The following is a 14,271-nucleotide window of genomic DNA, read 5'->3' as shown; positions in this document are numbered from 1 at the left end:
GCCTACATTAAAATGTCATCTAGGTGTGAATGCTGCCTTTAATTAAATCCGACTTCATTTTATATGCAAAAATCAATTATTCATGTCATGAGTTCTTTAACCTTCGGGAGGTTTGGGTATGACGTCGAGGAGTTAGGGGGTGAAGGGATCAAGGGTTTCGGATGTTCTAGTCTGGACTAACTTTTGGGAAGTAAGATAAGAATGGCAACAACTATCAATTTGCACATCATTGCTGAATCTCCCCAAACATAATCAAATCCACGTACATTCTGATAAAATGTATAAAAAGTGATTCCAGAAATGCAAGGCCAACTTCGCATCATTAACAGTCAAGCGAAAATTGATTCTGTTAAAATACGCAAGGTGATTATTGTCTAAAAAAAGTATCCGGTTACATTAAGCTCAAAATTAAACTCTAAGAATTTAATTGAAAGTAAGCCTTAATGACTTAACCGAGTGTCCTATGGTAGGTGCATCACCATAAAAATTACTATAGCAATGAATAAACAAAGTTGTTATCAAGTTCAATAATCGAATGATGATGTTTAGTTATGCATGCATGAATTAATTTTAAGATCGTGCAAGACTTGAAATTTTAGTTCCTTAACATGCAGTGCTGTTGAAATTAGCATGCATTAAGTGGATACTTTTTGAATATTTAAGAATGCTTCCTAAATTGTTTTAAAGTGTGAATTATTGATCAAAAGAAGAATTTAGGAATTTGGCGGCAATAAACAGAGTTTGAAGTCACTGGACATAAAGTCCGGCTGACTACGATTTTGAAGCCAACTTCGTGTTTTGGGAAATTTCAAAGGTCGAATCCTAATTGAGTTTGTTAGGGATCAATTAAAATTTGTATGAAATGTTATACTTCACAAGAGCTCGCAGAGAAAAGAAAGGGGACTAACAACCATAAAAGGTCAAAATCAACTAATTGAAATTTGTATGAAATGTTATACTTCACAAGAGCCAACAGAAAAAAGTAAGGGTACTAACAACCATAAAAGGGGAAAATCTTAGGAAAATCAACTAATTCTTAGTAGCATTAATAATTTGAATATAAAAAAGCCGTTGGCGCAAATCCTCAACAAAAATGATCCGGAAATGCTTCTAGCAGGAAGAAATTATTCAAATCTTTCAAAACATACAGCAATTTCCAGTTCCTTTAGCAACAGAATTATTTACTCATTGAGTAATTATCCAAAGCTTAACAATAGATTACCAACCGCAAATTTAGGAAGACGCATCTTTTTTTTTGAAGGTACTACACATAGCTATAAAGTCATTAGAATGTCAATATCCTTAACTGTGAACATAAATTCCAAACGCCTTTTAATATGCCTTCCCGTATATTTGCTATTATGACTTAAAGCTCATGATTCCATGAATTATCGAAGACCTCTAAACAAATAAAATAAAATATAGAAATAAAAAAAAAATTTAATTAAATCGTAAATGATGAGAACAAGAATGCCTTGAGAGCAGTCACCAATATATAATAATAATAAGTAATATTTTTTTTCGTAAAACTATTAGAACATATTGATTTAACATTAAAATTTATTTGATGGTAAGTGAGCTGTGCTGACTGTGTAAACGTATAAACAAGGAGTTGTAGTATATTTAAAGACACCGGCGAAAACACATTAAACATTTTACTTCTCTCTAAAAAAAGATAATAAAAAGAAGTCAAACCCGAATAGCACAGGTCGGTTAATTGAGTCTCGAAATCCGGGTCCAGACTGGTGTGACTCTGACATGGTATGGGGGCGTATTCGGCACCATGCGGAAGTCACATCGATCTGATACCGGATTTCAGATCTAATAAACGTCATCTGCCATTCAGGATTTAAACTGATTCCAATTCTAAGTCACAGTCACGCTGACCTGGTGTCGGATTTTAGATCGTTTAAACGATTTTGTGTTATTATTATTATGGATTGGTGCCGGATTTCAGATCGATTAACCGACTGGTGCCTTTCGGGATTTAAAACAATTTCGGCTCCAAGTTATGATCAGGCCGGTCTCGTGTCGGAATTCGGATCGATCAACCAACTTGAGATATTTCGGATTCATATCAAATCTGACTTAAGTCCGCATAAGGCCAGATTTCGGATCGATTAATTGACTTGTGCTTTTCGGGATTCAATCTGAATCTGGCTCCAAGTCAGAGTTTCGCTAGTCTAGTGTCGGATGTCGTTTCGATCAACCGACTTGTGCTATTAGATATTCAAACCGGATTCGGCTCCAACTCAGAGTCAGACTAGTCAGAATCACACCAGCCTAGTGTCGTTTTTCGGATCGATCAGCCGTAACCCGACTTGTGATATTCGGGAAACTAAATCCTGTTTGAAACCAATAATCAATATTTACTCATCCGATGACTATCCATTGGGGTTATACGCGCATTAGAAATTTAAGAATTTTCCTTTTTCGTTTGATTCACGACTTAAACGTAACAAGAAGTTGTGGTTATAACTGATTTGCATACATTCATAAACAGTACGAAAATAAAAAAAAAATCATCATCTTCTTCTTTCATTCAATCTCAAGCTCGACGCGCGTCTTCTTACCTCGTAAACTCCACTTCTTCTCTAAGAAAAAAAAATATTAAGTTTATTTGGAATTATAAACCTGTGCAAAGTTTATTTTTTGGTCACTCGTTTCGGATATTTTCGGCTATAAACATCTATTAAGTGAATTATTTTTTTTGTGTGTAATTTTTCTTTATTTAATAAATAAAAAAAAGACGAGAAAGAAAAAAAATCCGTAATTAATAAAAGGAAATTAAATACAGTAAATGATGAAAAAGCAAACACTGCCATCCATACTTCTAGTGTTCATAATATTAATTAGTGATGCTGTAATAATCGCTGATGCTGCAAGTGAGTTATTCATCATTAAGTGATGACTATAGTGCAATCATAAATAAATGAAGATATGGACATGAATATAAAATATAATAAAAATGTCTTGCTACCACGACAAGTGATGGGAATTGATGAATTGAGGATTACAACAGCGCTAAAGCCACATGAGATAAATAGTGAAAAATTATTAGTTTGATGAAGGAATTGAAGCATAGTTTTTGGAATGGATTTAATTGAATTTATCATATTTGTAATTGAACTTTAGTTTGAGTTAGAGCTCGAATTCGACTTGGATTTTGTGTAGGAAATTCGACTAGACTCGATACAAAATTCAACTCGACTTCCAGGTCTGGTTTCTGACAATGAACTGAATATTCTAAAAAAAATTAGAATTTAAAATTCATGAAAATAATTATAAAAAGAATAAAAAATGTGATGATTTAAATAGTATCCAACCTTACTGCTTTAAGAACTCTAGGATTCGAACCTTCTGATTAACCAGTTAATTCACTGTTTCAATTATGTGACTTCAAGTTAAAATTGCAATTTGATTAATTTAAACTTCAAAAAATCTAATGGACAAAACCATGATAAAGCATCTATTTTAAAGCAAGTGGTAACGGTTTTAAGTTCACTCGTGAAAGAATCCTAAAGAACAAACCACAAATCACATCTCAGATGATTCAACTTTTTATAAAAAAGGAACAAAATCAATAGAAAATCAATTGACTAACTCTCGCTCACCCACCCGCAAACATTCAATTAATTCAATAAGATTCTAAGTAGTATTGATTTACAAACTTTCACAGCTGGATAATTTCATGAGAAATTTCTTCTCATCAGTAATAAAGTGAAATGGACCATTACTTAGAATCAAATAAAAACGCTGTGATTGTTATTGTGTAAAAGTAGTCATTTTGAAGCAAAAAGGCTTGGCAATTGCAGCTGTTTGCAGTTTCCTTTCAAGGATTTATTTTCAATTGATGAAGTTAGAAATCAATGATATTTATTTATTTAAAGAACTAAAATAAACAATGTGTTGATTCAGATGTGTCAGACTTGTGTGACGCGACACGCTAGTGTGTCATCGCTTAAAGAACATGCTCAATTAGACAATGCTGTATTTATCGACTTTGAGAGAATGATCCTTGGCTGTTCAAGAACCTCAACACAAGCAACACAAGAAAGGTTCCGTCTTAGATCCTTTAAGGATCTGTCACGGATTTACATATTTGAAGATACAAAATGTGCTGTAGCTTCATTTGTGTTGTAGCCACACTCCGTTGTGTCGCTCTACAAGATCTACACACATTTATCTAGATGATCTACACGGATATCTAGTAGAAATCAAAAGAATCAGTAAGAATGGCCACCCTGATATTAATCACACCTGTACTATGATGCAACACTAAAATTTCACAATATCTCATCATCTCACGTTCATTGACTTCTAACACTTTAGTTCATATCAAAACAAAAAGTTTCAAAGCTTATGCATTTCAAAAGTTCAAAATGCCATGAATCGTCTGCTATCGCTAATATTTTCAATAATTGTAGACATCATCATAAAAAATAAATTTTGCAATATAATTTGCATAATAAATCAATCACGTCTGTATAGTTGTCACTATACCTAGATAATAAAATCCTACAAAGATCTATTTTGTGTACATAAAGCAGCTTCATAAATGGATTCGCTTAAAATGCGCTTAAGAGTCTTCATGCCTATTTACTATTGCGATTATAAAACATGATGATCAGCAGAAAATGGCATTCAAGTGCTCATAATGACAATAATGATGCTAGTCAATGAGAAAGAAGAAGTTTAAATAAAATCGAAAGTGATTTTTTTCAACCTGCATGCTTGAAGATTTTGGGGGTCGTTTAGCAATGCTGGATGACATTAAATGGGTTATTTGGACCTCCGATGTGATTCAATGATGAACAGCTCTAATCCCATAGATCTCACATAGCTCAATTAACATAATTCATGAATAATCCTCTTTTATTGAGGAAGAAGAAGACTTAAGTGACTTAAAATTGTGGCAATGGATTAAGAGTTGAAGTGAGTTAATTAAGACCCAAGTGTAGAACGATGTCATCAAGTGTTGATCGTCCTCTGAATGTCATTTAATGTTGGATATGTAAATTGTGCATTAATTAGCATAAAATAATTATGAATATTGCTAATTTTATTGAATTAAATGTGTTAAAAAATGTCCAAGGATTTTTCTAACGGAAACAAAAGAATGAATCAGCATCAATGAACGAAACTTGGTCAATTCTTCAATATTGTCCATAAGATTTGTTGATATTATAAAAATCTTCTAATTTTACGGACGATGAATATTTTAAAATTGTGTAAAATTTGCATAAATTGTGGATTCTCGTGGAAAGAATATTTCAATATATTTTGTGTGTGAAAAAGGACATTCCAATGATGATGACACAGATGTCAAACAAAAGAAGCTGTTTTGGCATTTTTTTTGTGAATAATAAATTCATTATTTGCTTTGTTCAATAAATTAATTAAGATTCAATCACTATAAAGTGATGAATGAAGATCGTAAATAGACAATGAGATATAGTCAAAATAGAGTTGATGAATTTAACATTTAAATAGTTTGAGGAAGCTTTTTGGATATGGATTTTTATGATGGTTTAGATTCTAGATTGAGAATTGAGTTCATTGCTTTAATTGCAGTTATAAAGGATTCAAAATTATAAATTTAAGCTTCTTTACAAATTATTTTGTTGTTTCATCAAAAATGGAATCGCTACACAAATAAAATCTATTCAAGTCGAAGACCTCCCGGAATTAATTTTGTTGATTGAAACTTAATATGACATATTTGTCACTATAAATTCAATAATTCTTAATGATAATGACCCATAATAACAATAATAAATTAACATTCACATACAAGATTAAAATTGTAATAAAATTTGATCTAATGCATGAATGTTAATTGCATTTCATGCATGAATTGCTTAATGTTGTCATATATCTTCATTTAAGCTTCTCATTAAATTAGAGTTATTTTCCAATTATTTTAAATAAGTTGAAAAGCTTAACTGTTCAATATGTAGAAATCGTCTATGTGGACAAGAGTTTGGCTTAACAGACTATAGAAAATAATGATATTAATGAGGAAATGGTTCGATTCCCATAGTGTAGTAAGATAACTTATCTGCTTGAAAACATTCCATGTTTTAATTTTTTTCAAAAGCATTGTTTCTTTTTGGAGTTTCAAAAAGGAGTTTCCATTTTTTTTTTTTTAAAAAAAAGAAGTGGACTTAATTCCATTTCTAATTGCCTCAAATCCATCTCCTTACACTTGACTTTTGATTCAATCTATATTATAAACACCCAATTCCTTTGCTGATACAAGAACGGAAGCCATGTGAAGCCGAAAATTGAGGGGTATCAGGGGGAATGTGTGTGTAATGTGATGCCACATGAAGCTATGAAAAGCTGAAGATGGGGCGCCACGGGCGCTCCCGATACTCTAGTTTTTGATATTCCGAGTCACAAATCAAAAAGACTCCTTTGTGACAATGTCAAGGCTCTGATATGTTTGATTTAATTAAAAACCGTCTCATTCTGTGTTAAATAATTTCGAGCGAACCATACACAGCAAATGAATGTTTATAAAATCCATTCCGATTTCTTATGGACTCTGAACTCCATATGGATTCTAAATGGCTCCCAAATGAAGCATTATGTCTTTCTGGTTAATGTTGATCAGTTCTAACAAAAAAGACACTGCTTTTAAGTACCGTAGTGGTTCCGTATTTCTGTTCCATGAAAGTATTCTCTTTGTCTGTTAGGGTCGTTCATTCCCCGAGTGACATAATGCAAATGCAGCAATTTGAAATCTATACAGGCTTTATATGTACATCGAGCAACGTATAATTTCAAATTTAAGTAGAGTTATTAATTACGTGCAATTATTTGCATACTCACATGCAATTGTCGAACATTAGATTGAAGTCGTGTACTGTTTGGGTTCGAAACAACATCGATGAATATTTGACTTTTTTGGACAATTTAGAGTAAACTGTAATATACAAATTCTAAGAAATTGAAGATAATAAAGAACAGTCTCTTAATATATCAAGTGAATTATTGACCTAGCAACAAAGACAAGCCAAAATAACTGAGTGAATATAATTTAAAATTCATCTTCTATTCTTCAACCTGCTTCAAACATTTATTATATTTTTCAAAAACAGAATTAAAAATTTTAAATGATTCTCATGAAATTTCATCAGCGATAAAAGACGCAAAGACAAAACAATTTAATATTTATTGCAAATAAACATAACATCTGCTACCTCAAACAACATTAATAAATTTGCAGCTATAATTTCGCGAAACGAAACGTCGAATCATAAATTGAAGCTTGAGAAATTCATAGAATTGAGATAATTTGTAACAAAAGTGTATAATTTAATACTTAATCTATTCTATGACCTTCATGCCTTTTGGACTAAGTATAATATTAATCTTATATTCTCATACCTCAATAGAACATCCTACAAAAATTCTAAATATTAAATTGCCTTAAATAGAAATAAAAAAGACATAAAATTCTCTGTTTCCAGAACGTGGTGGTGTCAAAGCCGTAATTCTTTATACATATGATGAATCCACAAGTGGCTCAAGTGTTGTCACAATGGAAGTTGATAAAGATAAATTTATGACTGTGCTTCAGGAATCGCAAACTAATGCGATAGATGCCAAGCCTTTAAAATTCGTCCAAAATAATGGATTCTTTGATCTACTCGAGGGCGATAGTTCACAGTTTTCGTTCGCGACAACAAATGGAATGGCTGATTGTGATTGTAAATGTCTGAGGAGAGCACCGTAAGTATTGAGAATTTTTGAATTAATTTTTATGGAAGGTATTTTGGAATGGATGATGCAAGAATATAGAAAATTAGATGTTTTGATGATAAGCTCTGTTGGGATGACTTGTTTGTGCTGTAATATCCATGCCTTGGCTTAAGAACTACTCTAGCTATGGAGATCGACAATTTCTAAAGTTCAGACTGATATTCTCATCTTTCTACATTCCCAAAAATCTACCAAACACTCCAAATTGCATCTAACACACAAGAAACGTTAGTTTGCAGTTTTTGGTCGAACCCTATATATTTAAATATTGATCATCCGAGTGGGTAGCTCATTTATAACCAATAGATGTCAGCTTGTCAAATGAATTCACTTGATTTAATGCATAATATATGTTTGACCGCCGTTTGAAGTATATAATAGTTGTATAGATCCAGTAGCATCAACCCGGAAGTTGTTATGGATGACACACGACGTAAAACCTGCCTCTGGCAAGCCTGAATCTGGCCTCAACGTATCGTTTATTCTTAGTCCAGATTCATACTGGCCGGAGTCTGATTTTCAGCCTTCTCTACGCTACGTTCACAATTTGTGCCGACGTCTTAATTACCGTCAAGCAGATAGACATTATAATTCAACAATTACATGGCAATGCATGGACATCCTGACATGGACATAGCAAAATTTAATATTTGACCGTGTGCCTTCCAAAAAGTTGCAATTTAACACTCAATCCACTTCCGAATGTTTTGACAAAATTTATTGATCGATTAATCAAGAAACAAAGGTTTGAGATTGAACTTCAAGCTAATTTTTTTGGCAGTGATTTCATGCTTCTATAACATTTTGCATAAACTGTCTTGCCATCCATCAAAATCAAATTTTGCATTCAACATCTTAATTCATAGCTTAATTAATGACTTATTCACCACAGAATACCAACCACAACTACACGAGCAACCACAACAAGACCACCAACTACCACAAGAGCAACAACCCAAAGAACTACAACAACAAGAAAACCTGACGTAAGTGACGAACAGAAATTATGCAAATCAGTTAAAATAATTAACTTTAATCATCATCTTACAGTGTCCAAATGGCGGAATACTTCCTTATTGCTGTTCAAATGGTGCTAACAATCAAGACTGCTGTCAAAATAATGGTAAAGGTCCTTATTGTTGCACAAATGGTGCAAACAATCCAAATTGTGAATTGCCAACAAAGAAGCCAGACGTAAGCATCCTAAACATTTACCAAATATGAATATTAATGATCTATGAGATATATTTACAGTGTCCAAATGGAGGACGACTTCCTTATTGCTGTGAAAATGGTGCAAATAATGTTGATTGTTGTTTAAATAATGGTAAGGGACCTAATTGTGAACTTCCAACACAAACGACACAACGTCCAACAACAACGACACGTTTGGTAACGGCAAGAACATCAACACAAGCTCCTACATATCTTCCACCATTGTCGACATCGACTCTTGTACCAGTGAGTCATACATTTTGGGATGATAAATTAATAACTTTTAATGATGCTATCATGTTTGATTTATTGTAGTGTCCAAATGGCGGAAGTGGTCCTTTCTGTTGTAAGAATAATGCTAATAATCCCGATTGCTGTGCTAATAATGGAAAAGGTAATTAAATTATGTCATTTATCCGCAATTAAATTCAATCACATGATGAGATTAAGTCAGGCTGAATGTTTAAGCTTATGTATCTATGAACCTTGACAGCATTGCGATTTATGAGCTTAAAAATATCATTTAATGTACTTAACATTTAATAATTTAATTAGCATGCATGCTTACACCTTCCTTGACATTTAAGTCCGGACATGTGAATTACTGAACATTATTCTGGTATTTCCAATGTAAATTGACTTATTTGAATATTTATTCTCATTCTAGGTCCATATTGCTGTCTTAATAATGCAAATAACAAAGACTGTTGTGAAAATAACGGATCAGGTAATTTATAATCGAATAAATTATAGACAATGGATGTCTTTTGAAGATTTATTTATTCATTTAAAAACGGATTTCGGTTGCTTTGTCTTGAATTAAATGTTTTTTTGAATGGGTATGAAGCAAGTATGGAGTTTTGAAATAATAATGACGCATTTTTGAGGAATGTGAAATAATTTGAAGCACGTGTTTGTGTTTCATGGATACTTACAGGATATAGTTAAGATAGTATCAAGTTGGAAGGATTCTGTGCATGTTTTGGAGGTTTCCCAGGTTAGGAACCATTCATTATGACTGTTACTCTACTCTCAGTTCCGTCAGTAATTCATGCTATTTTTCAGGGAGTGTTATAAAATTAGGTGCGATTCCGAAATTGACAGTTTGTTGTTTTGGTAATCAAATTTCATGAGACAATTTTGTAAGCCCCTCCCTTAGTTACTGATATGTTTTGAACATTATTCTTACAGAAACAAAACTTAGTGGAGTATATAACATTCTATACGTCATGCTTTGACATGATAGGACACTAGCATTCCTATTACTTACTTACTTCTTACTTCCTTAACTGGGGCGCGCAAGGGCCCATTGCCTCGTTTAGAGAACGTCTATCTTTCGATAACTTCTCCCAGTTCGGGATATTGAAAACTCTATCGAACATTCCTCTTAAAATTATAAAAAATAAGCTAATGTATCCTCCAAGTAGAAACGTCTTCTTGAGAGTCTTTATGACTACGTCCTTGCTTCCAAGAGTTCGAAGTCGACTTGGATTTTGTATGGAGTCGAGTCAACTTGAGTTGAATTTTGCATACTAAGTTCGAGTCGATTTCGAACTCTGTTCAAGTGACTTCGGTCACTTAAAGTGACTATACCTTATGTGTTGTTTTGGAACTCATAGAGTCGAAAGCTTAAATCCTAGAAAAATGAAGATTTTATTGTCAAAAACTTTTAAAACGTCTCTTTATCTTCATCCCTGTGCTATACCAAGCTTTAAACATACTTTGATTACCTTTAATAACCACTACTCAAACAATAAGCATAGCTTTAAAATCCACTACACTAAATATCGAACGAACATCATCTGCAAAGCGGTGTAATTCATTAACAAAACATGTACACGTGCCTCATTCCGCCATATTATATACCCAAAAATAAAACAATAATATACACTAAATTTCAATCAACCTAGAGGCAGGACAAAGCAAATATTTGAACAAACATAAAATTAGCTTAAAATCTCATGTTGATTTTCTCTTTTATTTATAAAGGGCCATTCTGTTGCACAAACGGAGCAAATAACATTGACTGCTGTACAAACGGTGGTAAAGGTAAGCCGCAAGCAATTAAGCTATTCATATGTTTAAATGATGATCAGCATTAGACTTTAATTGACATTGAAGCTTTATAAATTAATGCTGACAAACATCAGTGCTAATTTTAGTTATTTATCCTTGTGTATTCTTCTTTGTTTCATAATTAACTAAATCTGCTGTCATGTACATAATCAGGTAAATATTGTTGCACTAATGGAGCAGAAACACCAGATTGTTCAGTTCCGAAAATAAGCACAACCGAGAAGTATGTTCCAACAACGACAACTAGAGGAGTAACTACAACAACAAGACCAACTACAAGGCGACCAGATGTAAGTTCTGTTCTGATTATTTATTGTTGATTAATGAGAATGACTTGCTAGTTAAGAATGTTAAGATTATTCATGCTAGTTGTTCATTTATGATGCTTTTAAGAATTTTTGTGATTCACGATCGTCAGGAGTCGGTTTTTTCTGTGTACCTCAACTCTTTTGATACTATTGAGTATGCTCTAGCTATGTTAGTTGATCTTAGCTGTTATATCTAGTCTGGCTTAAATTTCATACCTGGAAATTTGAACCCAGGAAGCTAAAAACTGCAATTTAGGGAATTACAGTCAACTAAGGTCAATATCTTGGGTACTATCCTAAGAAACAAAGAGAATGCTTTCATGGTACAAGCATAAAGCTGCGATACCTAAAACCGCTCTCTTTGCCCCTTAGGGTAAGTCATATAATGGTATGAAATGGTCATCCTATTCAATTTGACAGCCATAGAGTATATGATAAGTGCATTAGAGTATTTGGTAGATACACAATTGAAGTATACCCGAAAAATCGACCTCAAAGTGCCAATGGAACCGCAAATCTTTAATTGTATCGAATTTACAGACTAGACATTAGAAAATTATAATTATCCATGAAGATTGTAGCTTACTAAGCCTTAAATTAGTGTTGTCTAAGCTTATTCGTGTCGCGGCACACAGTTTGGACGGTACTGCCTTAAGTTAACAATTTTAAAAAAAACCTAACCCATTTCAATCCCCCTTAGTGTCAAAACGGTGGAACTCTTCCTCATTGCTGTGAAAATGGTGCAAACAACAAAGACTGCTGCGTAAATGGAGGCAAAGGCAAATACTGCTGCACAAATGGAGCAAACAATCCAAATTGTGAACTTCCAGTTGTTACAACAACAACAAGACCAATAACAACAACCAAATTCAGAGGTCCTAGCTACCTTCCAATTGCTCGTGTGACAACAGAAAGACCGTCCACAACAACAGCTACATATACTTATGGATCACGGCCGACATATACTTATCGATTCAGCTTTACGAATGGAGCTTGGACATACATTCCAAGATCGACACATTACACGACGAGAGAAACAACGACAACTGCCAAATATGCTTATGATCAGCATACAAATGGAATTAGTTATAATGGTGCTGACAATTTATTGTAGAGATGCTTTACAGCATGCAAACTTTTGTATTTATTTTTAAAAGGTTGACATTTGATGAGATTTTTTTGGACGTTCCTTCAGTTTCGCACAGCTTTGAGTATCGATGTCTATAAAAATAAGCAACAGCTGAAAAATCTCATCAAATGTCAAATTATTCCTCAATTTTTTTTATCGTACCAAACCCACTTCATCATCTTCTTAATTTACATTCCGTACCGATACGTAAACATTTTGTTATAGATTAAATCTCGGCTGTAATGCATTCATACTTCCTTTAAATACACAAATTTACCGCGAGATTGATTACGTTTGTAATAAAAAAATATGCCATAAAAATCCACAGTCTTTGAAAAATTTATTGAATTTCAGCTCATTCCAGACCCCACACAAGCAGATTCGCAGATGCGGAAGGAAAAATCTGCAAAATTGCACGCACTCACGTTTTCCTACTTTATTGCCTTCGATGTCTGCGAAATTGATGAATTTATTTTTGGACATTTTATGAAATTTTTGATGGATGCTGAGTGATGTGGAATATTCAGTCTGTGGACTGTCTGAATTAGTAAATTAGTGCAGCCTTGAAATTTAAATTTTCTACACTCAAGTATGCATGTAGCTTGACTGACTCATCAGTGTAAGATAGTGAAGTTTATTTATGGTAAATCTTCCATGAATGAGTAGGAGCTTCTCACTTCATTAACTTGTTTCATTGATGATTATGAAGTTGTGGGCGATGCTAAAATTTTGTTACTGAATATTAGTGAGAAATTTGATGGGATTTGAGTAAGTGAACAGGAAAAAATTGACACATGTGATTGTGGAATGACTGTAAAAGAGAGATTCAACAGTATGTGTCCTTAACCTGATCGAAACACGTTGAATTGTGATCCACATCGCAATCAAACGGACAGTATAATTAAAATTAGTAGGCGATCGCTTGGCAGTGACTTCAAAGCATTTAATAAGTGACTGTCATTGTCAAATGAGTGCCAAGTGGATATTACTGCTAAGTCAATGCCTCATGATTGTAATTAAACTGTGTGTTTGGTTGTCGTGTGGCCAATTCATCAAAATATATCCAGACTTAGGTGCTGTCCCTTTTTATTCAAAGTTCTCTATTTCTGAGACTCTATATCAGTATACCATGTGCGGTTTCGATCGTGATTTATCACAACGATGTGCCGTAACACAAAAAAGTTTGGACAGCTCTGCTCTAGGGTAAAGGCATGCAGACTCACAGTAAGGAGGTTTTTGGGGACAAATATTGGAATCTCCTTTAAAATTAGATACTGCTGAAAATGCCTTTATAGCTCAAATCAGGTCGAATTTTGCATAGAACAGTCGATTCGGTTGCATTTAATACTATAGTCGATTTTGAGCTCTGATTCCAGAATATCTAGGAAATCTCGCTGAAAAGTTTCTGGCTACGTTACTGAAGAGCTGTTTAAATATGTTGACCTTCACTGCCTTTCGTATAGAATTTTGTCAATGCTAAATTCTTATCTTTGATATTCCTTGCTTCATTCTTCTGTGCGCTTCATCAACTACAAGTACCATCACACTCCACCATGACTTCCTTACTCGTATCTTATAATATTTCCCTGTGTGTAAAAAAGAATTATAATTTTTTTTTGTGTTTTTTTGAAAATAGCTCTCTTTTCATCTATTTTTTATGTGTTTTTTTCTTAATTCAATTCGATGCTAGTCTCGTGTGTTGTTCAAGCATTATTGCTCCATAATATTTTCCCACACACGAAAAAAAAATTAAAATAAAAACTTTAACAACTT

The 14,271-nt window shown here is 33.3% G+C and overlaps 1 protein-coding gene across 1 annotated transcript; it reads left to right on the top strand.

Moving 5' to 3' along the window:
* Positions 1-2,666: 2,666 nt before the first annotated feature.
* Positions 2,667-12,819, top strand: LOC139093975 (mucin-5AC-like). The gene is made up of 10 exons (XM_070644840.1): positions 2,667-2,885; positions 7,479-7,740; positions 8,663-8,756; positions 8,821-8,964; positions 9,025-9,231; positions 9,301-9,379; positions 9,653-9,712; positions 10,975-11,034; positions 11,215-11,351; positions 12,070-12,819. The coding sequence occupies exons 1-10, from the start codon at positions 2,801-2,803 to the stop codon at positions 12,481-12,483; spliced, it is 1,542 nt and encodes a 513-aa protein (XP_070500941.1). The 5' UTR covers positions 2,667-2,800; the 3' UTR covers positions 12,484-12,819.
* The last annotated feature ends 1,452 nt before the right edge of the window (positions 12,820-14,271 follow it).

This window comes from Chironomus tepperi, unplaced genomic scaffold, assembly GCF_022539635.2.
Source record: "Chironomus tepperi strain 1889 unplaced genomic scaffold, CSIRO-AGI_Ctep_v1 contig_346, whole genome shotgun sequence".
Lineage (NCBI taxonomy): Eukaryota > Metazoa > Arthropoda > Insecta > Diptera > Chironomidae > Chironomus > Chironomus tepperi.
Note: the sequence above shows the minus strand (reverse complement) of the source record. Positions and strands in the feature narration are given on the sequence as shown.

What these genes read in the sequence shown, in the direction of transcription:
- LOC139093975 (XM_070644840.1), top strand. Translation starts at nt 2,801, where the DNA reads ATGATGAAAAAGCAAACACTGCCATCCATACTTCTAGTGTTCATAATA. An exon ending in CGACATCGACTCTTGTACCA is followed by an intron (nt 9,232 to 9,300) that starts GTGAGTCATACA and finishes GATTTATTGTAG; the next exon opens with TGTCCAAATGGCGGAAGTGG. An exon ending in CAACTACAAGGCGACCAGAT is followed by an intron (nt 11,352 to 12,069) that starts GTAAGTTCTGTT and finishes AATCCCCCTTAG; the next exon opens with TGTCAAAACGGTGGAACTCT.